Source organism: Rissa tridactyla, chromosome 7 (assembly GCF_028500815.1).
Source record: "Rissa tridactyla isolate bRisTri1 chromosome 7, bRisTri1.patW.cur.20221130, whole genome shotgun sequence".
In the NCBI taxonomy this organism is placed as follows: domain Eukaryota; kingdom Metazoa; phylum Chordata; class Aves; order Charadriiformes; family Laridae; genus Rissa; species Rissa tridactyla.
This window is the reverse complement of record NC_071472.1, coordinates 37,687,112-37,712,469: the sequence shown is the minus strand read 5'-3', so window position 1 is coordinate 37,712,469 and position 25,358 is coordinate 37,687,112. Positions and strand designations below refer to the sequence as shown.

General features: G+C 37.5%; 1 protein-coding gene across 5 annotated transcripts in view; it reads left to right on the top strand.

The window, feature by feature from the left end:
- The window catches only part of GULP1 (GULP PTB domain containing engulfment adaptor 1), a 169,159-nt gene that overhangs the window by 93,575 nt on the left and 50,226 nt on the right, over positions 1 to 25,358 (top strand). For all 5 annotated transcript variants that reach the window (XM_054208469.1, XM_054208465.1, XM_054208470.1 and 2 more), the window contains one exon: positions 3,535 to 3,596. In XM_054208469.1, the coding sequence (XP_054064444.1) occupies positions 3,535 to 3,596 (62 nt within the window). The remainder of the gene's footprint in view (positions 1 to 3,534; positions 3,597 to 25,358) is intronic.

Genomic DNA, 25,358 nt, shown 5'->3' with positions numbered 1-25,358 from the left:
GTTTAGGACTTACTATGTATCTTTAAAATGTCTAGAACTCTTGCTGCTATATAGCTAGTAAAATAATAATATGAACTGTGATTTTTTTTCATTGTAGAGTTTCATATTTTGTTGCTTCAAAATGAATAATTAAGTACTAAGCTGTGAAAACCCATTTAAAATTAATTCAAAAAGTGAGGGATCATGCAAACCACAATCCACATCTACATCATGTATTTAAATGAATACCTGCTTTATAGGTTTTCTTTTTTTCATATTTTTCTGGTTTATTGAATGCAAAATGTCTGAAACCTGGTATTTTCCAACTTCTGTGAAATCAAACTAACTCTAAGCAGTATTTCAAAAGCTGCTGAGAATCACATAAATTCAAAATCGGAGCTTACAATTCAGAAGGAAATGCTGGTAACAAACTTCCCCATAATGGCTTCCATGATTTTTTGCATGTCTTTGGATCAGTGTGCATTTTGCCTTGTATTGATTTTGTTTAGCATTAAGATCAGGCATTTGTTTAGCATTAAGGATCACAGGTCAGCAGGAGAGCACCTGGAGTGCAGCACAAAGGAATTCCAGCCCCTTCAGCCAGTAAGTCAGCCTCATCAGGGGCCCATGCAAATGCATGTAGCATGGGGAAGAAACCAGAGGAGTTGAGACCTGCCCACGCCTGCAGAGCTGTGATTTTATTGGCATCACAGAGACATGGTGGGATGGCTCCTATACTGAAGTGTTGGAATGGAAGGATACAGGTGAGGGAGACAAGGAGGGGGTGTTGTCCTCTGTCAATGACCATGTGGAGTGCATGGAGCTCCGCTTGGGGATGGATGAGGAGCCGATCGAGAGTTTATGGGTCAAGATTAAAGGGAGGGCAGGGACGGGTGATGTTACTGTGGGGGTCTGCTACAGGCCACCTGACCAGGAAGATAGGAGCAGCCTCATGTTCGCAAGCCCTGGTCCTCATGGGGGACTTTGACCACCCTGATATCTGTTGGAGGGCATAAGCAATCCAGGAGGTTCCTGGAATGGATTGATGGTAACTTCCTTTTCAAGTGATAGAAGAGCCAACGAGGGGAGATGCTATATTGGACCTTGTTCTCACCAACAAGTAGGGGTTGGTGGGGAATGCAAAGCTCAGGGTCAACCTTGGCTGCAATGACCAATAAAATGGGGGAGTTCAAATCCTTAGGGCAGTGAGGAGGGCGCACAGCAAGCTCGCTACCCTGGACTTCAGGAGAGCAGACTTTGGCCTCTTGAGGGATCTGCTTGGTAGAGTACCATGGGCTAAAGCTCTGGCGTGGAGAGGGGCCTAAGAAAGCTGGTTAATATTCCAGGATCACCTCCTTCCAAGCTCAGGAGAGATGCATCCTAACAGCAAGGAAATCAGGCAAAGCCACCAGGAGGCTTTGGATTAACCATGGATTGGACAAGCTCAAACACAAAAAAACAAGCCTAGAAAGGGTGGAAGCAAGGACAGGTGGTGGAATCCAGAGGATTCCTGCACTGTGCAGGTCTTCACTCCGCTGCAGTAAGCGTGATGGGGCAGAGAGCAGTCCTGCCTTTGTTGCCAGCTTCCTCTCTGTCTGGGACTTGCCGTCAAGCCCAGGCACCAGTCTGCTTGTCTGGCCTTCAGCAGTGCGCTGACTTGAAATACAACGGTTACGGTTAACGCAGGACCTTTTGCGATTGGACAAGCGGTAAGGGTTTTAAACCGAAAGAGGGTAGATTTAGATTTAGATCTGCATACAAGGAGGAAAATTTTTACAGTGTGGGTGGTGAAACACTGGAACATTTGCCCAGAGGTGGTAGATGCCCCATCCCTGGAAAAATTCAAGCTCAGGTTGGATGGGGCTTTGAGCAACAACTTTAACTAGATGAAGGTGTCCCTGGTCATTGCAGGGGGAGGTGGACTAGATGACCTCCAAAGGTCCCTTCCAATCCAAAGTACTCTATGATTCTATCTTTTGGGTTGTCAGGCTTTATTCTAACATTCCTAATTCACACTGATTGTTATTTTTCAGTTGTGGGTAATGTCAGCTTCTGATATTCTCTCTCAAAATAGAGATCAGGTTTCAGGTCCTAAAATATTCTGGGAAATGAGTGCTGTTCTTTGTTCCGGTATTCCAATCAAAAGACACAATTGAAAGGAAGAGCCACTTCAATGCATAATCGTACTCCTGGGTGCCGCTGAATGGACAAATCATGCTTCCTTAATTAAGAAGTGATAATATCACTCTTCAGTAATGGAGCTGAACGTTACTGTCATCTAGAATGAAATTTGCTTCAAGAAAAAAAATTTCCTCCAGCTTGGCAGTTTTGATCCTTTTACTGTGGTGAATATCTTGTTTAATAGTTTTCTTGCTGATGTATATTAAAAAATATTTAGTTACTGGTTTGGCATTAATAAGCGTCATGGCCCTTGAAGAATTTGCAGTGAACAGGATTTTATTGTTCTTACATGTAACTAACAAAAAAATGAGTAATTGCTCGAACTGCAACTCCCATTAAAGGCAAAGGGAAAAAGGCTAGAATTTTGCTTTAAGCTATATTCTGTTACTTAATTCAATAAAGTTCCAGATTTATGACTTTAATTCATGCTCATTAAAACAGGAGTATTCTCATGTTAGAAAATACTACTAAATATTGAATGTGTGGAGTATAAAATACTGCTCAGTGTTAGAGAGTCTCTCATGCGGTTGGTAATACAATTTAGTATTTTGGAACATTTTTATTTTTTTAAAATGCTTTCAAATGAGAAAACTTTTAAAAACGGCTTCTAAATTTCTAATAAAAAGAAGTTTTTTCTAATGTTTGGAATTCCACCTTGAATTATGTAGAGCATTCTAAATGGCTGTTAAAAAGAAGGAGGGAAGGTGTATTTCACAAATGATGAACTCATCATGTCACCATACGAAACATGCAGCAGGAAAAGTAAGAGAATAGCGCAGTCTTGCGTTGTGAAAATCATTGAAGGAACATGTGCAAATTCAGTTAGGATACGTAAGGAAAGATTAAAGAAGATCTAAACTTCCGAATCAGTTACCACCATCCCACTTCCTTCTCTTTTCTTATAGAAGGATTAGGGCTTTTTTTCTATCAGTTATTCTGTGATAATTTTTCCAAAATTATTTCCTGTGTTCATTTAATGGCTTGATAATTCATCCAAAAAAGCACATAATTCATCAAAAAAAACCTAATTAGAAGCACAACACGCAGTCAACAATAGCAGGATACAGAAAATACTGAACTGAGGCAGAAATACCAAACAAACTTAGACCAATAAATGTGTTTGGTGGGGGGGAGATGGAATTCTTATGGTAAATCAAGTTGGTTAAAATGGGAAGTGTGCCCAAGAGAAGTAACTAGGTTCTTTCATGTAAATCTTTGGGAAGTTGTGAGATATGCTGCATTTCCCTCCATCCCCAATAACTGCTTCAGACAGGTATTTATCTAACTAAAAGGAGGGTTGTTGATATTTTCCAGATAGTTAAATTAAAAATTGAATAATGTATTCAGTGCTTCTTTTATTTTGCTTTTCTGTAGACAAAACATGGATGCACACTCCTGAAGCCTTATCAAAGCATTATATTCCCTATAATGCAAAGGTAAGAAAATATGAAGTTATTTTGTCCTTTTACCTTTAGAACACAGCACATTCTGTCTTCCTTTCCATTTGAAAACTGCAAACATGAATTAGCCAAATGAAATAGTGAAGAAAAGCTTAGTAAATGTCTGTTTTGCAGATGAAAAATTTGGGTTTCTTAAATAATGGTCAATTGATTCTTGTTCTGAATTATTTGATGGTTTTCTAGAAAGCAGACCGGTGTTCCTCTTCTACTTGATGCTCTGTTTCTTTTTAATGGATGCAAAATGGATGGAAATTTTGAGTGCAAAGGAATTTAACATCAGGCTGCATGTCTACAGTACTGTAAAAATTAAAATTAATAGCACAAACTTCTTCTGAACAATAGCAAAGGCAATGACTAATGATCCTGTCTGCCGGATATATTGAAATGTCAAATACTCTGAAAATATGGTAGAATAATAATGGAATTTTTGCACACTAAAACCAGAAGTTTTACTCATGTTTTCTTATCCCAGTTACAGTGTAGTTCTACAATAGCAATTAATCTAACCTACAATTAGTCTAATGACATCTGTTCACAGGAAACACATCTTCCTAAAGTAATGAGTTAGAAAATGGTTTGCGAAAAGGAGGAGGGAATACACAGTAATCAGCATAACTCAGGGTAAACTGAGTCATCGGCTATTACTTGCCTAAACTGGGAGGGTAATTCCATAAGATTCCACAGTGGTCTGTTCTGGGTGAAGGTCTTGTATGATTGGTATTTTTCAATATAAAAAAAAAATTCTTTCACAGGCCAGGACTCAGTTTCCTATGTTGGTATTCCCTGCTATTGTGTTTGCAATTTCCTTTTACTTAGTATTGCTGCACAGTGAGCAAGTGCTTGTAGTGGAAATTTTAGTCTCGTTCTGCTAGTTGCCAGGTGAACATGTTTTTATTCTGTGTGCTCTCAAACTGAATTTTGGACCAAAGGATATATTACCATTTAACTGTGTAGCCCTGCCAGACACCTTGGCTTTTATATTAGAGTTTTTGAGAGGGAGGAATACTTGCCGAGGTGACTATGCCATCTGTTTTAAGAACAAGCTGAAGCTATGAATTCTGTTAATGCACCGAACAATGTCCATTTGTTTCTGGTCTTTACTTCAAGTGGAAAAAAAACCCCACAACCTCCCTCATCTTTTGTGTATCATTGTCTTTCTTAAGAGCATATCTCATGAATAGGTGTCAGTACAGTTATGCAGAAAAAATTTTGGAATAAATAAAACGTGACAGCGTGGCGATGACTGTAGAAACCACAGCATCAGCAGCTTCTGGAGTAGTAAAGAGGGATGAGGAATTCCTATCCAAAGAAGTCTCTTCTCAGCCTTGTTAGAAAGACTCTTGGTCCAAAAAAGTCTTTCTGTTTATTTAGGCTAGTATATGCCCAAGTGTCCTCTCCAATTCTGCTCCTGTTTAATGTGGGTTCTGACCTTACCGAGCCTCCTTGACCTTCGTGCTGTTGGCCTCTAGGGTCTGTCAGAATACTTGCAGGCAAGCTGCGATGTAGTACAGAATATGCATTTTTATTTAAAAAAAAAGAAAAAGTGTACCCATTATTTTCATTTGAATCACAGTAGAAGAACTTGATTCATTACTCCAAAGCAAGCAAAAAATTGTTCTGCTCTGTAACTGGAGTGTAAAGGGTATGGGATTTCAACATTGCGGTTTTTTATTGACACACGGCATAAATTTACGTAGCTTTTATGAGGTTAGCTGGCATACGCAGACATAACAACATTATTAAATCTAGGTGATGTTTCCACCTCAATTCTCAAGTACCATTTTCATTCAGTTTTGCAATATTTTTCTTTTTAAGAAGAAGGCATGTATCTGTTAGTACCTCATTTGGGTTTTGTAATGTTCTGATTTTTAACTAAAATATCCCATTGATTTCATGTCTTGTAACTATATTGTGAAATAATGATTAAAAACTCAGTAAGCATTCATAAAGCAAGTATTGAAAAAGAATCATTGATTTTTTTTTTCAAATGTTTATATTGTTCCACTTCCAATTCTATAATGTTCTATTCATACAATTTTTATATTTTTGGGGAGGAAAAGACAATACTTAATCTTATTTTACAAGTTAACTATGCGAGTGAAGAATGACGTGTTCAGAAAATCGAATCAATTTGATGAAAGCAGTACCAGAGATGTTCTTTTTTTTTTTTTTTTCATGGGCAAGTGAGCTGTATTCTGCTATGTTGTTTTTTGAATGCAAATTACCGTGGATGAAAAAAAAATGTTTTCTCTTCTTTATAAGACACACATACCATTTCTCTGACACTAATCTTCTAAGATGATCAGAAAAAAGAGAGTTTACTAAGAACAACCGGAAAAGATGGGGCTTTGTTTCTTTACTTGTTTCCTAAGATATCTTTTAAGAATTACAGAAAGCTTGTTGATAAAATGCAATTCATGAGTTGACTGTTATGTTATTAAAAAAAAAAAATCCTAGCACAGTAAATTGGAAATTAACCCTGCAATATTGACAACTGGCCTTTTTTCTACAAATTGAACTTCTTAATAGAGAATTAGTAATGTCTTGTATCTCTTAGGACATACACTCGCAGGATGATTTATGGTGATAATCCTCTTTGCAAGGAAACACGAGCAGAGTTGTTTCTTCTGGAAGTAAAATCCAGGAGCCACGTGTGTCATAAGGGTGCCCTTAAATATCAAAGCATGATTCCTTCTCTCCTTTCCAGCATACCCAGTCCTCATGGTAATTGCATTTTGAAATTTGCTGGGTTTTCACACGGGTTGGCATATGGCATAAGTTGAGGGGGGATGGGGTTTTTGGTTTGATTTTTGGTTTTTCCAGTCTTTTTTGGGGGGTTAGGTTTTGGGGTTTTTTTTGTTTGGGATTTTTTGTTACTGTTGGTGTTTTTTTGGAATTTGTTTGGGTTTTTTAATCTTACTCATGTCTCCAGTCTTGGTCTTGCTGAAGGCACTGATACTAAGATGCCACACATTTCAGTATGCTCTGGAGGTGAAATCTGTGCCTACTGAAATCAGTGATATTTTTCTTGAAGATATCACTCCAAATGAAAGTATATTGATCACATAATTCTTTTTTCCCAAAAAGATCATTTAGAATCTTAATAGTATATTATCAAATACAGGGATACAGGACTCATTTAGATGAAGTAGCACAGTAATTTTCATGTTACCGGCATATAAAATACTAAGGCAAACCAAAATTTCTCTTTTGTGTCATCTTTCTTCTGTAATGTTCCATAACTAGGAGCAGATGTTTGTTTTATTTTCCATACTGTAGGGGAAAAAAAGTTCTCTTTTCCCCAGAAGTCAGTTATCTTGATTTTAGGCCAGTTTCCTTTCTCCAAAACAAAAGTGATCAAAGTGTGACTTTATAATGGAATCTGACTGCAACCTTAAAAATGGACTGATTGTTGTCATCACTTAACTGATACTACCCTGAGGGCTGTCTTTCTGCTAATAAAAAGTTACCAGTGCACAAAACAGCAATGTTTGCTACGTCTTTTTGTAGTATATATATATATATATATAGATATATATTAAAAAAAAATATATATTCCCCTTTTTAGTCACTTGGTTATTTTTTTGGCTTATATCAAATTTCCAGATGTACATCTCTCCATGTTGCTGATTAGAGGTTCAGCTTCACAAGCCCTGGTGTTTATGTTGGCTACGAGCTTACTATGGAGTCAGTAGCTTTGACCTTACACTAGACTGAAGAGCCGCTATTTTACATAATAACATGACGGCGTGTTAAACCCTTGGGAGATTATTTTACCAAGAGATGTGATGGCTTCCTAGCGCTGAGGCAGCTACTGTTCTAATGTTTACTTCAGACTTATTTTAAAGCTTTGTGTAGTGTCACGTACATATTGATGATTCTTGCTGACATTTAAATTTGAAACTTTGAAGATAAATGAGCAAGCCTTTCTCAAAACAGGCTGTTAAACATGTCTGTCTTCGTTTATTTGTGGTATTTTCATGACAATTGTGATTTTTTTATGTAGTTTCATGGATGATCTTTCCTCTCAATTATTCGATATGTATCTTGGACCTGTATTGCAACCGGAGGAAAGGAGAAGGAAAAGAAAAAGAGACATTAATAACACATACCCTGCAAAAGGCAGTACCTAGTAGGATTAATCTACACCGTAGTGCAATTAACAGAGATTAGTTAGGTTTTCAACTTTATGTAATTTCTTATTTCTTCAACTTTTTTATCATTAAGTAATGGCAGAGAATACAGGCATTTTGGAGAAGAATTTCATGTCAAAACTGTTATGCTTCTTCTAATTGATGTAACTACCATAGCCGGGCTCTAGGTGCCCTTATGTCTTTTGAATATCTGCAGATTGCTATCATTAGTCTACGGTTATTATCAAAGCCATGTTTTCATGGCATAAACTGCATTCTACTGCAAATTTTTGTTGCTGTAGATATACTCGCAATTTCTCTTTTTCTGTCCTCTCAGCATACTGCAGAATGATCATGGGTTTGTGTCAGTAAAAATAATTAATGAAAGAATATCAAAGGAAAAATTGTATATAGATTTTCCAAGTACAGAGATATACAAGGCATGCTGTTAAAATCTGTACTAAAATTTATGTGGTGAAGTCAGATACAGCAAGATATTCCAAACAGAGCATGAAAATGTTGAAAATTAGAAACTAATGAAGTAAAGAGGGCATTACAGAAAGTAATTCATTTTCTGTATTTAATTTATTATATTTAGAATTAATAACTTAATTCCAATTAACTTTCATTAGATTATCAAAATGTCTTGGATGTAATCATAACTAATGTAATGTTTAAGCGCAAGAAAAATGAGTATTGTGAAAATATACAAATGACATATGAAAGCAGAAAATTATAATTTTACAATGAAATGCAAATCTGAACTTCTTAGTTACTTTTAATAAATTATAATTATTAAACTCAGGGCTTATTATACCAAAGATGACTAATAATGTAAATAAACCCTAAAATATTTAGAGACTGAAAGGGGTGCTGTCAACAGACTTCTTTGCTTCAAGGAAATAGACGTACCTGTTCCATCTTGCTTACAAGATTACATACTTAAAATATGAGAAGGACAGGAGAGGATAGCATTATATCCACAGATAACCTACAAAATAAATGACTGTGATGCAGAAGGATTGTGTCTAAACTTTCAACAGCAACAAACATAATCACATATAAGTAGCTGAAGGAGGGGAGCTGCATTTTAACTGTTCAGCTTCAAGTAGTTTCCGTTGTTGTTGTTTGTCTCTGTAAGAACTGGTGAATATTTCAACTTCCTTAAAATCTGAACATCTGTTGGTTCCTTGGAGAGCTCGGTGGGGTAGTGAGTGCTTTTGAAAAGCCGTCAGTCTGTCTTGCCTGAGGTTGCATAGCCAGCTTGTAAAGGGGCGAGAATTAAGTTTGCACCTCCTGAGTCTTGGTCCAGTCTTTTGAGCAGAAACCCACCCCTCGCTTCCCGTCAATAACGTATCACTGTGTAGTAATGGAAGTTGAATAGTATTTGCAGGCAATTGTGTATCTCATCTGCATATGAAAGCACACAAGTTCGAAGACTGTATGAATGCATGTTGCATGTGCTTGAGTAGCCCGCAATGTCCCCTACGCATCAGCACGTCAAGATCATGTTGCAAAAATTAGTAGGCATGTGGCTTATGGTATCTGTGTGCGTCTGCACCAAGACTCTTGTCTTTCACACCCATTTACTATTGCCTGTCTAAAAACTGAAAAATGTGCCGTGTTCATAATTGGAGTACTGGTGTCTTTTTTATGATTGAACACTGGCTGAGAAGTGTAGAAAAAATTGTGGAATAGCAACAGCATGGTTTTGACATGTGTATGGTCTCTCTCCAGGAGTCTATCGCCCTCTGCTAATTTTAGGCAAGCATCAACTACAGTCAGTGGAAGGGCTGATACCCTTTTTGGTTTTGTCCGCCGTGCACAATGGCAATGTGCTATTGCAAAGGCCTCCCCAGGTGCATGGGGACACTGCGCGATAGCATGGTTGCTACCACAGAAAGCACCCACTGCTGCACCCACTCTATGTCTGTACCTGGCATGGCATCATCATTTGACCACTCAGGGCTAATAAAAACCAAAAAAGGTTCAAAACTTCTGAAATAACGCAAGGCAGTTTACCTTAATGTATAACGTTTCGTTTCTTTTCCCCTCTCAGGAAAAGCAGTCAATAGAGCACATGTCTTTTAATGAAATATTTTTGTTAGATACCAGTAAAAAAATAAATCAGTAAATTTAATTGGGGGAGTGAGATAGAAAATATTGGTCATGTTTTTCAATACATTATAAACTGCAACTGAGAGACAAAACAGTAGCTTTTGATCTATTCTCCAGGGCTCTCATCTGCTCTCAGGTTCTGCTTATGATCCCTTGGTCTCCTCATAAGCTCCATTTTGCTTGAAATATCTAAGTACTGTATGACATACTTCAGTTACAACTATGGAAAAGATTTGCAATGCAAATAAGAGATGGAAGCTATAATTTCATGGCACGAAGAAAAAATAGATCACACCGATTACTGGTGGTGTATGCAGTGTAGGATCTGAGAAGTATTCGAAGTCCCTTTCTCAGTAATGTATTAATATGTTAAAACTCTGTAATGAAGCAGGATTGGGACAGAGACCCTAGTCTGCACTGCAGATGATCTGTAACCTACAACAGCCCTGGAGGGTTTCCTATTCTGAGCAAGTTTTCAGTTTCCTTTGTATCCAATCTGTTTGTTTCTCTCACGTAGATTACCTTCACCTCCATTCTCTTTAGCAACCTGGCTGCTTAATTGCGGTCTTTTTCCTCATCTCTAACTTTGAGCAGTCTAAGTTTCAGTTCTCCTATCAGGGAAAAATATTTTTAAACAGCTAACAGCTTTAGACATATTTTTTTTGGTAGAAAGTTTTAGAATCAGTTATTTGGCACTGTAGATGTAATATCTAACAACTATAATCTGTATTGAAAATACAAGTCTGCAAGAGATTTAGCTCATTGTCAGACTTTGAAACACACCCAGTTTTAGAAAGATGGAATGCCTTATGATTCCTTGAATATTAGGGTTGTCCTTTGGCTGCATTGCATTTGTGTTAGGATTTGCTTTGGGAATTGAAGTGTAAGAATCTAGAAAAATTTAGGTTGGAAAAGACCTCTGGAGATGATCCAGTGGTCCTTTCTGAAAAGGGCGCTGACTTCCAGGTGAGACACAACAGAGCCTCATATGATTGAGCTTTAAATACTGGCAAGGGCAGAGATTCGTAGCTTCTGGGAAGCCTGTTCCAGTACTTAAGCCCTGTCATTGTGATTTATTTTTTTTTTCTCATTTGTAGCTGTAATTTCTTCTGCTGCAACTCGTGGCTCAGCCTTACACATGCATGTGCACACATAGACCAGCCTCGTCATCTTCAGATTGAACAAACGCAGCTCCCTTAGCTGTACACCGTGGTCCGTTTTCCTAACCGTCTTGTTGCCTGTGACATCCCTCACCAGTTTTAACTCCAGCTAAGATCTGGCTTTCCTACGTTTATCCCTGCATGCCTGGAAAATGTTTCTGTATTCCTTCTAAGTAGCCTGTCCCCATGTCCACCTTCCACACACTCCCCTTTTGTATCCGAGTGGTGCAGGGCCTCGTGCAGCCCAGCTGATTCTCTACCCGCTGTTCAGGCCTGCAGGAATGCTTTCCTGAGGTACGTGGTTGAGCTCATCGCCGCGTGGCCTGTGGCTTTCAGAGGGAAGTTGGTGTTGCTGTCTTACTATGAGGCTTCTACTACCATAGCAGTTGGTCTAGTTACCTTTCACATTCAGGTTAGGTTTTGTTTAAGCTTCAAAGTGTGAATGCAGCTTAAGGAAACAATAAAACTACAAGGGCCAAATTTATTCTGCAGGGCCTGAAGAGTAAGCCTTGTTGGTGTGCCCGTACAGGAAAATGCTGTATGTTGCTGCTTACTACCGAGCTGGTCTCTTGGTTGTAGAGGGCTGTGGGTTAGCATTAGGAACCGGGATTCTAAAATTTCTGGAGAACGGGTGGTTGTTAGATTTCTCAGTTTCTTTAGATATGGGAAGAAATCAGGCCTAAATGTAATCTTAAGCCTTATGTTTTGTTTCACTTTAAGAATGAGATACCATTGCTCTATTTCATCTTGGAATCAGAGGTGCAGAAGGGCTGGAATGTGAAACTTCTGAAATTCATACAACTTCTGGATTATGAGGCACATAGTTTATGTATATATGGGAAACTTCTTTCTGACTCAAGGCTTTTTGTAGCCTTTTCCTGTACGATTTGATCTCCTTAGGTATGTGCATTGTTTTGGTTAAGTTTGAAGATCTGCAGCAGGAGGTTCCATAATATTGATTTGTATGGCATGATGTGCAGTTAGGAAGACTTTTGTTGATGGCATGATTAACAGAGTACAATGGTTAACAACGTGGTACCTGAGACCCATCTGTGCCAGGTACATTTTTTAGATTATTTTTGTTGTATAAATTATGACTCTTTCCAGTAGTCTGGGTGTAGAAGAGCTGTTTGTTGTAACATAGGGCAGACATATGTTGAGGTGTTAATCCAGCAAGTTCTGAAAATACAAGAATATATTTATATATATGTATGATACACAGAAAAGGCAAGTAGAAGTTTTCCTATAGTAGTAATAACTCTTTCAACAGCAGTTCTTCAGAATATGGCATTTAGTATTGAACACAGCATCTAAAGCGTACTTCTAAAGATACTGTGTTAACTAAAAGTTTTAAAATAATTTTAAATGGATGCATCACTTCCCTTCCCCAGTATCTGTCTCAAAAGAGCAAAGCAATGAGACTGTTGAGACATTAGAAGCTTTGTAACAACTTTTATAATGTGATTTTCTTATTCTTCAGAAAAGAATAGATTAGTATTTGAGCATAAATCTTCACTTTAATGTGAAAACAACTCAGAGTCGTGAGTTCTTCAGCACCAGGCAAGAGCAGGCACCAGTTGACTAACAGGCAGTGAGTGATATGAATGTCTGTTTAAGACAACCGAACAAAACTCAGAGGTTTGTCCAAACAGAATTAACAAAACAACAAAAAAAAGCGTGCAAAGAAAAAGGGTGGGATTTCCAAAGACCTTAGGGTCAGCAAAGAATTAATCAACTCTCTGTGTTCCTTTCTGTTCCTTCTCTGTTGCTGATATTTATTCCCTTGCCTCTCCTTAAGTCTGCTTGAAACTACCAATTAGCCTCATTAGCATGCCCTACGGGGTTTCTTTCTACACAGTTATATTTCCATGTGAGCTGTCAGCTGTGAGAATGTGAGGTTCCTTTAAGCAGGCGTTTTAGCTTCTGGACTGTCAAGTGTCAAGTGAGTTGCATGTCTGACACTGGAACTAATAGGCTGTAGAGTTCAAACATCTAGATTTTTGTACTCGTGGGCTAGGTGGCCCACAGAGGTTTATAGACTGTTCTTGCTTTAAATTAGGATCAGGCCTGCAGATGAATTAACTCTTTGTTATCTCCGATTTTTACTTTTGACAAAGCTGGGTATTTCTGTTTGCTCAGCCTTTGCTATGTTTATGGAGCTACTGCCTTATTCATACATCTACTATTCACCAAAAATAATTAGGAAAGTCTCCCAAAATAGACAGGAAAAATGAAATAGAACTGGATCATAGAAAATAAGAGAATGGCACAACTTTTTTGAACATAAACTTCTACAGGGACATACAATTTTACCAACAAAACCAAGACTACAGGAATCTGTCCAACAGCCAGGCTGTTCACCGTTCAAAACGAAAAGTTTCACATATACTGACCTCCATGAGGATTCATCCTCAAGAAACCATTGGACAAGTCACCAGCTGCAGTCTCTGACTTCATTAACTTTAATAAAATAACAATGTACGCTAGTCAGTCATGGATTTCTCTCAGAAATGCCTCCTTCTGATTTAGAAAGTGTAAAGCCAACCTTGGCCTGTTTAAAAAGCATTTTGAACTTTGAACCTGAGACTTTTAGGCGTGACTTACTAGAGGAACTGATCGTTTCTGGTTTGGGACATAGCAAAGGAAAAATGTTTACGTGAACTAATTTGTAAAGCTTTGTTAAAATGTTTTGCATTTTTACTAGAAATTCTTGTTGGCTGTGAAAAAGAGAAGAGTAATGGATTACATTGATCTAAGCTTTAATTTTTTTTCCTACTGTATACTTTTTTATAAGTAATATTTTCTTCGTTCTGAATCCTTAAGGGAAATCAAATCACATCAATTCCTGTAGTTTGGCAAGTAGTTTTTCAATTTGTTGCTGTAGTGTTACTGAAAAGAGGGAAAAGGTGGAAACAAGGGCATACATCAAATCTTAACGATAAGTGTGGAACCAAGGGTTGCATTTGAAGGAGCAGATAATTTGAAGCATGAACTAAAAATGTCCCTAAGCCATATCTCTTACTATTGCAGTAACACTTGTGTGCTTCTGAAATGGGAGATACTGGGGAGACAGAGATAAGTAACTCGGCAAATCACATTAATTAGAGCATTCTGTTAATAAGATTAGGTGGGAGGGAAGTTCTGTCTACTCATGAATATAGGATTATTGCTGAAAATCCATTGAAGCCAGGAATGCATAGGGCTTCCTAAGTCAGAATTTAGAGGCCGTATCCCAACTTGCAGTTTATGAGGCTTTGAGGAACTGCAACTATTAAAAGCAAACCCATTCTCAAAATGAAAAAGCATTCATTGGAATTGCATGTGCATAGTTAGTGTCCAAATCAATTTAAAAAGCTTTAAAACTAGGTACAGGTTTTGGGCTTGAGTTTTGTTTTGTTTATTTTTCTTAATAGATGTCTAACTGACAGTACGAGTGGCCTTGCTTTGGTATGTGGTCAAGTGAATCCTCCTGACTCCTTTAGCGATGTATTTCAGGGGCATGCCATCTTCCCCCTCTTGCGTTTGGGTAACCAGAAGAGAGGGAGGTGGGAAAGTTGGACCTCTTCACGTGTTTTTTATTTTCAAAATTGGAGAGCGCTCTGTTCATTTTGTACTAGCTGTAGCTTTTTTTACTTGTATTAGCGTTTGCTATTAGGATGATGTTTGGGAGAAAAATGGGGCTCAGTGTTTTACATTGATTTCAATCAGTAACACTCAGAGGTACTAACTGAGATTGTGCTGTGCGTTTCCAAGAGGTTGGTGTAATTCATCGTAGTTCATTAGATTATAACTTCTTTGCAGCTAAGGGCTTCTTTTTGATGTTTGTGCAGCCTCTAGAATAATGAGACAGAGGCTCTAGGTGCTACCCTGATGCAAATAGTCATAGATCAAAGTTCAGAATAAGTAAGTAACAGAGACCTTGGACTTGACTCTCATGAGCTTTCTTCTCGGTTGGAATAATTAAATGGTAATGCAGACAAGAAATGGGTAAACTATTATCCTCAGTTTAAAGATAGGGAACTGGGGTAACACTGGAGGTTTTCCACACATCTGCCCCAAATCTCTTCTCAAATCGGATCCCAAATTTTGAATTCTACTTCAGTGCCTTGAGCTGAAGACTAAATGTGTTCTCAATCCCTGCTCTCTCAGTAAAAATGATTATGTTGCTTTTTAGAGAAGACTCTAAACCCTTATATGAAGGATTTTAAAATACACTGTTTTCTGATTTTATGTTCACATAACGATGCGGATATCACAATAATGATCTAGACTAGATTAATTTCATTACTTTAGCACCAGAATATAGATCTTTTATTGAAAACCATAATATTTTTTATGAAGTAAGAAGTGGCAGCCAACATTAGTGTTGGGTTAATTGCCATTGTAAAATAACGTGTGAATTACTTTCCAACTCAGTTATGTTCTCTTAGAACAGTTCATCAGAGATGTCCATCTCATCTGCTGATGGATCTTAAGGTCATGATAACAGTGGTTTCATTTTGTATCTGATGTCAGGTTGAAGTAGTCACTATTAAACATTTTTGCAGTTTGCTAAAATAATCTTTCTAATAAAAGATCCCGTTCCCTAATTTGTATTGTTTAGAGGGAAAAATATTTCCTGTGTTTAGGTAGTGCTCTGCAAATTAGTTTTAAATGTCTACAGAATGGTAGCTTAAAGAGAGGCAGTTCTTTCTGTTCCAAGTATTATTTTAAAATAAATTGCTCTCATCCTAGCTAGCTTTTGGAAAAACTCTGTTATTGGTATTCTTGAGGTGCCTGAAAGCCAAGTGTTGAATTATGGCGATCACATGTTTTATGTAAGATTAAGGCTTTCATGTAAGATTATGTGAAGAAAAGACAGTTTCTTCTAAAAAACAGATTAACAAGAGAGAATATAAACAGGTTCATAAAACAGTAATCATCACAGATAAGACGTCTGCAGTTACGTGTAGGAAAAGTGAAAGATCCAATACAGCTAAACCAATATAAGAAGTGCTTTTCTTGTTAAGGCTCATTGCCTATGTAGTACTTGCTTCCAGAATCTGTGGGTGTCGTTGAAGAAGAGGGATTCAGAGTAGGATTTGACTTTTATGCAAGCAGGGCATTCACAGATAATAAGGCAGAGGTATGTTAAGGGTATGTTACCAGTCCTCGAAAGGAAGATTTCCAATATGCTTGTGTTATTCCATAACAATCTTAAATGTGATTCCTGAAGATTCTTGAACAGGTTATCTTGTACTGGTGGTCACGAACCTCTGGTAGATGAAAAGGCTCTCTCACTGCTGTGTTTAAGTGAGACATTAGTTAGACATTAAGTGAGACATTAAATTAGACTAAATAGTCTTAAGCTTCCGTATGCTCTGGCACACTCCAGCCTCTGTTCTTTATTTGGTCTTTCAGCTTGCCTCCTAGGTGCCCTTTCTTTATGCTATTCCCCCTTTTCAGTTAAAATAATCAAAGCCCCCAGAACCAGTGCTGGTTTCCCTGGCCTTTTGCTTTTCCCACAAGATACCCACTTTATTTAAAGATACGTTCTCAGTACTTCAAACATGATGCAATTTTGGGGTCACAGTTACTACTCTGCTTTGTCCCTGTGTTTTTCTTCTCTGCTGCATGGAGCTTCTCTGTCTTTAATTTCCACAGATAGACAGCTAATCTGATTTTCCCGTGGCTACCCCAGTGAAATACTCTGAAAATTTCTGAGGGTATTCTGTGAATACAGTAACTCAGAAATAAGTCTATAGGTGTCATTTGTGTAAAATTAACAACACATTTAAAGTAGTAGATGGAGCTTAGGAAGTAGTTTTTAGGAACAAAGAAAGAAATTACGTTTTCAATTAAAAACCACAGACGTTTTCTGGGACACTTATATCAAAATACTGCTATTAATTTATGTGAACGTGGCATTCCTTTTAGCACGTTCTTGTAGATGATCCATGTGATTGTGGATTGCGCTTTACATACTGATTCAGGATATTTCCCAACTGAAGTTGCTTTACTAAGAAAACATTAGGCCTGTTTTTTTTTTACAAATGCAGTGGTTCTCAGTGTAGGAACTGTACAGTTCAGTAAATAAAAACCAAAACAAAACAGCAAAGCTAGTTCACACTTCAGGTTCCTGTCCTTTAATACACTTCAGTACATATTATCTGTCCTGTAGTGTTTTTTATCTCCCCAAAAAACATATGTATAAATTATTTGCTACGCACTAAAGTAGCTATAATACTAGAATTTAAAGAGCAGAATTTAATATTTAGAATTTAATAATGCTAGAATTTAAAATTACCATGTTCTGTGCTAATGATAGCTTGAAAGAAAATGTTCAGATTATGTTTGTATTGCATGCAAAAATTACTGAAAGTGCTATTGAATTTCCAGGCTACTAAAGCTAAAGCACTAGCTCCACACACTTATGATTCTTTCTCCAGAATAACTATTTTATGGTGCGCTGCTTGTCCTCTGTTTGACAGCCAAGTGTTTCTATGAATCAAGGATTAAACCAGGAGTAATTTATTCTAATCTATGGTGCAGTAAGGCTCACAGTATTAAAAGTCCTGATTCAGAAGAGATGCAGTGGCCTTAAATAGATGATTTCATATTTCACGTTAAACTGGAAAAGGGCTTTAATAAACGGAGAGTAATGGACAATAGTTATTTGTTCCTGTTACTAAGGCTATTTGCGTTTCAATGAGAATTTTGTTCCTAACTGTGGCTACTTCTGTTTTTTTGTCCCACAGGGAATTCTTGTTTCTGTGTTCATAATGTCATTGCATGTTGCCATGGCGAAAGAGTGTGATACTACAAGTTCAGCATTATCATGTTAGTCAAGGACAAAGGAGGTATAAATTAGTTTAGAGCAAAATAAACTTTATTCATGAAATTGACAATGTCTGTGGAATTGTATCTCTGCTTTTATAAGATATTGTTAATATTTTCCAGTACAAACGAGTAACTTCAATACTTTTCCATTTGTCTTTATTAATATATATACACTATATATATATGTATAAAAATCCATCACAATTTCTTCCACAGCTTGTAGAGTTTTATTTACATGGAACAGAGGAACTCTAATGATTTTGCGTCCAGCTTCAGTCTGAAGAAGTTACTGCAAGCTGAACGCTCAGAATCGCACAATCCCACCTTGAAACGGCACTTGGAAACTCCTGGCTGTTCTAGTACATGTTGTTATGAAAGAAAGAATCTGAAACCTGCACTCAGATTCGTGCCTAACAATGAAGTCATCTGGGAAATATCTCTTTGGAGGAGCAGCCACTTTCGGAATGATGTTGTGGCCTGTTTATTCGTGGCTCAGAGGTGCACCCCTAATTCAGCTGCCTCCCTACAGTTCTGAGCTAATCAAAATTCCCCAAATTTTGGAAAGCTTCATCTTATTGGTAAAGCTGAACGTTTTTGTCAGTTTTATGAACTAAGATTTTTTTGTTATTGTTATCGAATACTTGACAGCATAACCTGTTTCTTCATACGAGTTTTTTGTAATCTTGGTTCAGTTTTCATTGTTCTTGGGGAGGTTTTATTTGAAAGGCTGAATATTTGCAACAGGAAGAAAGAAGTCAGCAGGACAGATGGAGCTTGAGAACACTGAGTTCAAGCTTTAACTTGCTATAATTTGTGAAAAAAGCTAGATGGCCTGCAGAATGCTAATACAGAGCAGACCAGCGCATGCTACAGTTAAAGAAACAGCGGCGTTATGAAAACCAGTGGGTTGATAGAGCAGAGCAAAACAGAGCCAAAAGCTGGGACGGCGGTTTTGCGTGTCTTATGCGGAGTGTTACAGTGGTAACTCATATAAATTGTTGTGAGAATACCAGCACTTGGGATCGTGATCTTGCTGTTGCTTTATTGTAGCGTTGTACTAGATTGGGGGGGTTTTGAGGGTGTGGGGGTCTGTCCTTTAGCTTTATGGGAATGCCGAGGGAAATTAACTGTAACCTCAATTTGGGTAGGCTAGTGGGTTTATACAAGCAGTAACAATGAAAACATTTTTTCACACTGCAGTACAGTGCAGTTCCCTCTGGACTTGCCAGTGTTGCTAGCTAGCATCTGCAGAGATTTAAGTGGGAATTAAAGCAAAGATGGTCTCTGTTTTAAAGTTTCTAACAGTACGTTTGACATCTTTGCAAAAGAGTCTGTAGATATAGAGCTGTTTTTACTACTTCAGTACATTTGAGTGGAATATAGGAATTGTTGAAGTAGTGTCTTATGGTTAATAGAGGTTAAATCACTGTATTGGCATCTGGTTTATGAAAAAAAATGAAAACAAGATGTCAACTTGTTAAGAAATCAACATTAAGAAATCTGAAAATATCTAGGACTTGGTGAAAAATAGTATTTCAGTAAATATGAGGGCTTAGTCTGACTTTATTATTTTCATAAAGAAATGATGCTTGAGTTGAATCCAATTCCTGTGGTGCAGAACTAAGTCTACTGTCTAATTATTGACTTGTAAAGCTGAAAACTCTGTCTACTCTGTTATTATACAGTTCTAAAGCTGAAAAGTTGATGTTTAAAATAGTGACTGTGAATTATTTTTAGGTGGGCTCTCTTCTCTTAAGTTAAATATTTTTTTTTAATGGGAACAATCCAGCCAGGAATACAGATCTTCTGAATTGAGGCATTCAAGCAGTGTGATACATCTTCCATGAATGAGTATCAGAGGCTTCATGTTTAGAATATACCTTTCTAAAGGGAGTGCCAAGATTGATAATTAGTTCTCTTTTCCCTGTCTGGATACAGAATGGTTCTTGTGAATAAACAGGCACCCTTCCCTGTGCACCCGCATTATCAGAAGTATAATCTGTTTGAATAAACACCTTCACTGAATGTTGTTTCAATAATGATGACTGTTATGGAAATAAAGAAATACTGTATTCTAAGTTTCAACAGTGATTTTAGAGTTACCAGTTCTTAGAGATCAGACTAAATAAAATCTAAACTAATACGAGAGTAACAATAGAGGATTGCAGGAGCTGGCAAGGATGTTATTCAGCATCTGTAGTTGGATGGCTTGGTCATTTTCTAGGCAAGTCAGAAGCAACTCAGACCACGGATCTGGTCAAGCTAGATCACATTAGTCAACAGTATGCTCATTTGGTGAGTTATCTCTTGTTAGTTATCCTAAAATTTCCAGGCAGTAACAGTGATACAGTACAGGAGGCTCTGCAGAGTTGACGAATAGCAGTGGAGAAACACAAGACAGTAATTTGATGCCATTGTTTGATGTTAGGTGAATCTCTGTGTTAAGTGTTAACAGTTTCTGTACTGAAGCAAAGGAACTATAATAACCTGATGATGGTGCCTTTGAATTACCCACAGACATCTCCTGTTGCTGACAGATGTTTCTGCCAAAAAAAAAAATAATTAAAAAACCTGTTGCCATGTGTAAATGCCAAAACTGGGAACACTGAATGTGTCCGAATTGAAACCCAGAGGATAAAGTTTGGAAGAATGTTGTTCACTTTATCTAATCTCTGAGGACAGGATTCTTGCATGTGAAGGGTAACGAACAGTGCAGCACACCTGAAGAAAGAATGCTGTCAAAAGAATGTGTGTGTCCTAGTCACAACCTCAGAACATAGAACAAGAAATTATTTTTCTCCAGTGATAATTTTTTTCTCACTGCCATCTTCCTCTGCCCTTGTTTCTTTCATGCCAAATACTATCTCTGATTTTTTTGTTTATGTATCAGCTATGTAAAGGGCACCTGGGCTTAAAAAAACCCAGGCCTTCAGTATGGTATGCTGCTAATATTAGCATCGCTGTCACTTGTGCACTGTTAAAATGTTCCTCTTTAAGCCCTTTTCCTATACATCAAAAACTTTTAAAGAATTGTCTAAACATTACTTGAGCTTGCAGGTTTTTTGCTCCAAGCTGGAGTTTCCGTAAGGGATATTCGTATTGCCATCCTGCTGTTGCCTCGCTGCCTCCACTGGGTAGAGCTCACTTAGACCAGAAGTGAACTGTCAGCTCCAGCTAACAAGTCTGCAGAGCGGAGCCAAAGAACCACTTTTTCCTCATGCGGTTGTTTGGGGTGGAAGTAAGTTTGCATGTAGCTGTGTTTATATTCTCAGCCTGCGGCTAAAATCTGCATAGCTGTAGGGTGGCTGATCGTGGTGTATGCAACGGGAGAACAGCGTACACCCCATCACCACCACCCCAGCTCCATTATGATCTTCAGATTCAGCCTGACAGCTCTTCAGGGCATGATACAGTTTGAGATGTGCTTTTGAAGTGCTGTGTAGATTGATGGACTGAAGAAATACTGAATGTTTTTCTTCTACAACTGGTATTTTCTATAGTGACAGTCTTGACAAGATAAGCTTTTTACCTTTTTGCTTTCTTTCTGTATTCTAGCCTGCTCTTATCTTCCTTGTGGAGGTACTAGCTGTATCTCCTAATGTTGTTTTACCTTTAGGATTAGTTGGTTTTATGCAGAGAACAGCTTTGGTAGCTGTATTGCAATCTGATTTAAGATTTAATTTTAAATATTTCCTCGTTGATAGCCACTTTAGCTTATATCCACGCTGGTCTCTCAGCAGAACGTCTAAGTTTGATCATTTGCAAAGTGTGTCCTAAATTCTGCTGAAGTTCTGCTTACAAACAAACTGATTATGTTAATATAAATGTGTACTCCTATTCTGTTTTCCTTTTTCTATGCCCTTTAGTTTTTCCCCATCTGGCCGTGGATTAAAATACAGTGGAACTTGAGGAAAAATGTGACCTGGTGTAATTATTCTTATTATTTTGCCTTGAAAATTACACCAAGCTAGATTTAGCTTACTTGGACCATGCATCAGGTTTCTTCCCAGTGAGCAGCAGAGTAATTTTTTTTCTTATCAAATCTAAACATGGGTTAGAAGACTGGTGTAGGCGGGATTAGGACTGCCACGTGTCCTCAGTTTCTCAGGCATCTTTACCAGAATGTTTCTAGATATTCCTGCTTTCAGGTTCCTGGCAATAACCACATCCAGAGCCTGATGAGGTGTTCTGCTCCAACGAAATGTCTATGTTGTCTATGTCCGTCAACTGTTCAAAAGCATCTTAAGCTTTAGTTATCAAATTATCTTCTTTGTGATTTCGTCATTGCAACAAACTTAGACTGAGATGATTGCCTACACATTTGATATTCAAGAGTTCTTAGCTACTACGCTTCTAGAGAACAGAAGAAAGTACCGATTCAACCAGTGTGGCTTGTTGATAGGTTGCTTAAAATTAAGCACAATGTGTTTTTATATCACTGCATCTGTAAGATTCTTTTGTTAACCGTTAGCTAATTATTTTACGATCCTTTCTCTAATGCTCTTTTTCCCCTCCAACATTTCAGTAGCTTATGAAATACATTTTTATTTCTTTGTATCTTAATTACTGTAAATATTTTTACCACTGTGTTTTCTCACATGCATTTAGCTTGCTTCTTCTGATGGATGAAATACCTGGTAATATTTTATTTCCATTAGAAGATTTCTATTAGAAGACCCTTCTTTCTTCCTTATATTTTTAATCGTGCATTTCTTCCTGTTTGGCAACTAGTACTTGAACACTCCCTCAGAAAAACACATAGAATTTTTTTCCTGTGTCAGAGTCCCCATTTGTTCAGAACATTACATGACAAGCGAGGGACATGCAGGGAATGTGCTGATGTCTGCGGCACTTCTCTCTCTCATACTCTCGTGCGGTGAGTTTGATTTCTGCTCTCATTTAAGCAGCAGTCATACCTGGGAGAGGCAGTTGTTTTTAAGGTGTTGATGAAGAAGTGTTTCCCAAAAGGGAGAAAAACCAAACTTTTACGTACTGTGTCAAAAACATGTATTGGTAGAGAACCAAGGAAGTTGTTACAGGTAGGGAACTGGACTGCAGGGTGGGGAAAGAAAAGGAAGCCAAAATAGAAAGAGGTGCGTATTTTATAGTCCATATTGTACTTCTGCTGTTTAATTGACAGAGAAGACTCACGTATGCAAAGCTGAAAAAAAAATGTTCATGTCTTAGAAAGTGATTAACAGCTTAGACATTTGTTCATCTGGTTTCTGCATAGCTTCAAAACTGGTCCCACTTCTCTTTCATTCTCATTTTGTAATATATACTGTCACTCTGATGTTATCAGAATGTGAATACATTTGTCTTCCTTTCATCAGTAAATCAACATCCCTTCAACTTATGCTGTAGAAGGAGCTAATTTGTCAAATTTTGGCAGCAGGTATCCAGTAATTTTGCATTGCTTTTTCATTTCTTTATTGCGTGAGTTTGGTAAGTACTTTTTTTCCATATAATTGCATTTAAATCTGCATAAAAGCAAACCTTTAATGTGCAGGGATGTCAGAGGAATAAAGAAATGTTGCACTGTGAAAGAGATTGAAATGTGATGACAAAAGAAAACAGATGTTGTTTTCTTATTAAAATATCCTACACTGCTCTCTACTGGAAGAGTGGAAGTCTACGTTAAATATTCAAAAGTGCACCTAAAACTATTTCTTAGTCAAGTTTTAGGCGTAATGATTTTTTTTGGACCCTGGTAAAACTAACTTTTCCAAAGGATGGTTAGGGTTTTTGTATTCCCCCTAAGTTTTGAAGAAAAGCACCTGGATATACTTTGCATGTAAAAAAAAAAACCCCAAACAAACAAAAACAGACCAAACAAACAAAAACAGACCAAACAAACAAAAAACCCCCCCCAAAACCAAAAAGAAGCAGAAAGTTGAGGGTCAAAATGTAAGCTGATAAGGGGAAGAATTACTCGAGTGTATTAACGGCAAGGAAGAAAGTGAACTGTTGACCTTAATGATTTACCTGGCCTTACTAATAGCTATTGGGTATGTGGTAACTACAATAGACTTGACAGAACTGCAAAGGATTATGAATGCCTGAAATTGCCCTATGTTTGAATTGACTTTAAATCGAGCCATCAAAAGAAGACTAAAAAAGACTTAGCTTTCTTTTAAAATTATTAAAACTATTAAAATATAGTTTCTCCAGCCAAAGTACCGCTATGAAAGCATTTTTAATAATTTCACTATGGAGTTGGAGCGAAACGTGTCTTGCTTGAGTTGTAAATGCATAGGAAAATTTCAACTACCTTCTGAAGGAAGAGATATTCCCCGCAAGAGGTCCGTTTACTAGTTTGTCGTGCAGAACAGCCCTCCTGGCCATTACGGGGCTGAATTATTCTCCCAGTCGCTGTCAATGATAAAACTTCTGTTGATTCTAGCATCATGAAATAGTGTCTGTTAATTCTCTGCAGCTGTACTGTCTTGCAAATCTTTGCGTGTGGAGCAGGCACATCTGGTTGTCTGCTAATAGTAGGTTATAAATGTTTGATCTGGGGCGTTTGTCTTGTATATGGCTGGTCAACAGCTCGCTTTGTTAATGGCAAATGTCAATGAGGGAAGAACAAACCTTAATATACTTTAAAGGAATGATTAAACAGTTTTGACTGATAAGATCCGTTGACCTCATAAAAGTTATTTCGGATTATAGACAGCTGCAAGTGAGATCAGAATAAGTAATATGTTAGAGAAATAACCTTTCAACAATTTCATAGGGAATTTATGTGGGGAAAAACATTGCCTTATTCTGCTTTATCTCACACAAAATATTAAATGTCATCCTCTTCGAAATTCTTAAAGTATCCAACCGAAACTCGGTATGGTTGTGGTGAACTCATTAGCACTAAACGATATATAAATATTTAAAAAGATGAGTCTAACGGCATGCCTACGTTATTGAGCATTTCTGTTTGAATTGGCTTATTACGCATGAAGTACACCAACTGCAAGACTAACCCTTTTACTAGATGCAAACAGTAAACATGTGTAACAATCATGTGTAAACATTTCGTCAGTATTATGTATTTGATGTTAATGAACACTTAAGAATTTAATGCATTTATTAATTTGCATATACGATTAACACTGATCTGAAGGGGAACTGCTACATTCTCTTCTGCAATTAAATGCAGGAGTTTTATTAGCTTGACACTCAGAAAGTTATATGTCCTATGGTTGTTGGTGTTTTTTCTCGTCAGCTGGGTCTGCAAAACGGCCATAGCTGCGGGAGGGAACCTGAAGTGATCAAAGCAATCGCTGACTTCTTATGTTCCTGTCTAGAATTCTGCATCAGCATTGCTGTCTGAAGCAGCCTGATCTTGAAAAGGGAAGTTTCATATTTACCAGTTTTGCTTTGAAATTTTTTTACGCTCTTCCACAATTAATATTTATGCTATTCATGCCACAGCTCTTCTAAATCTGTGTGAGATTTGGTGAGAAAAATCTGCGAAAAAGACCATAATGAAATGTCCATCTCCCCCATTTCAT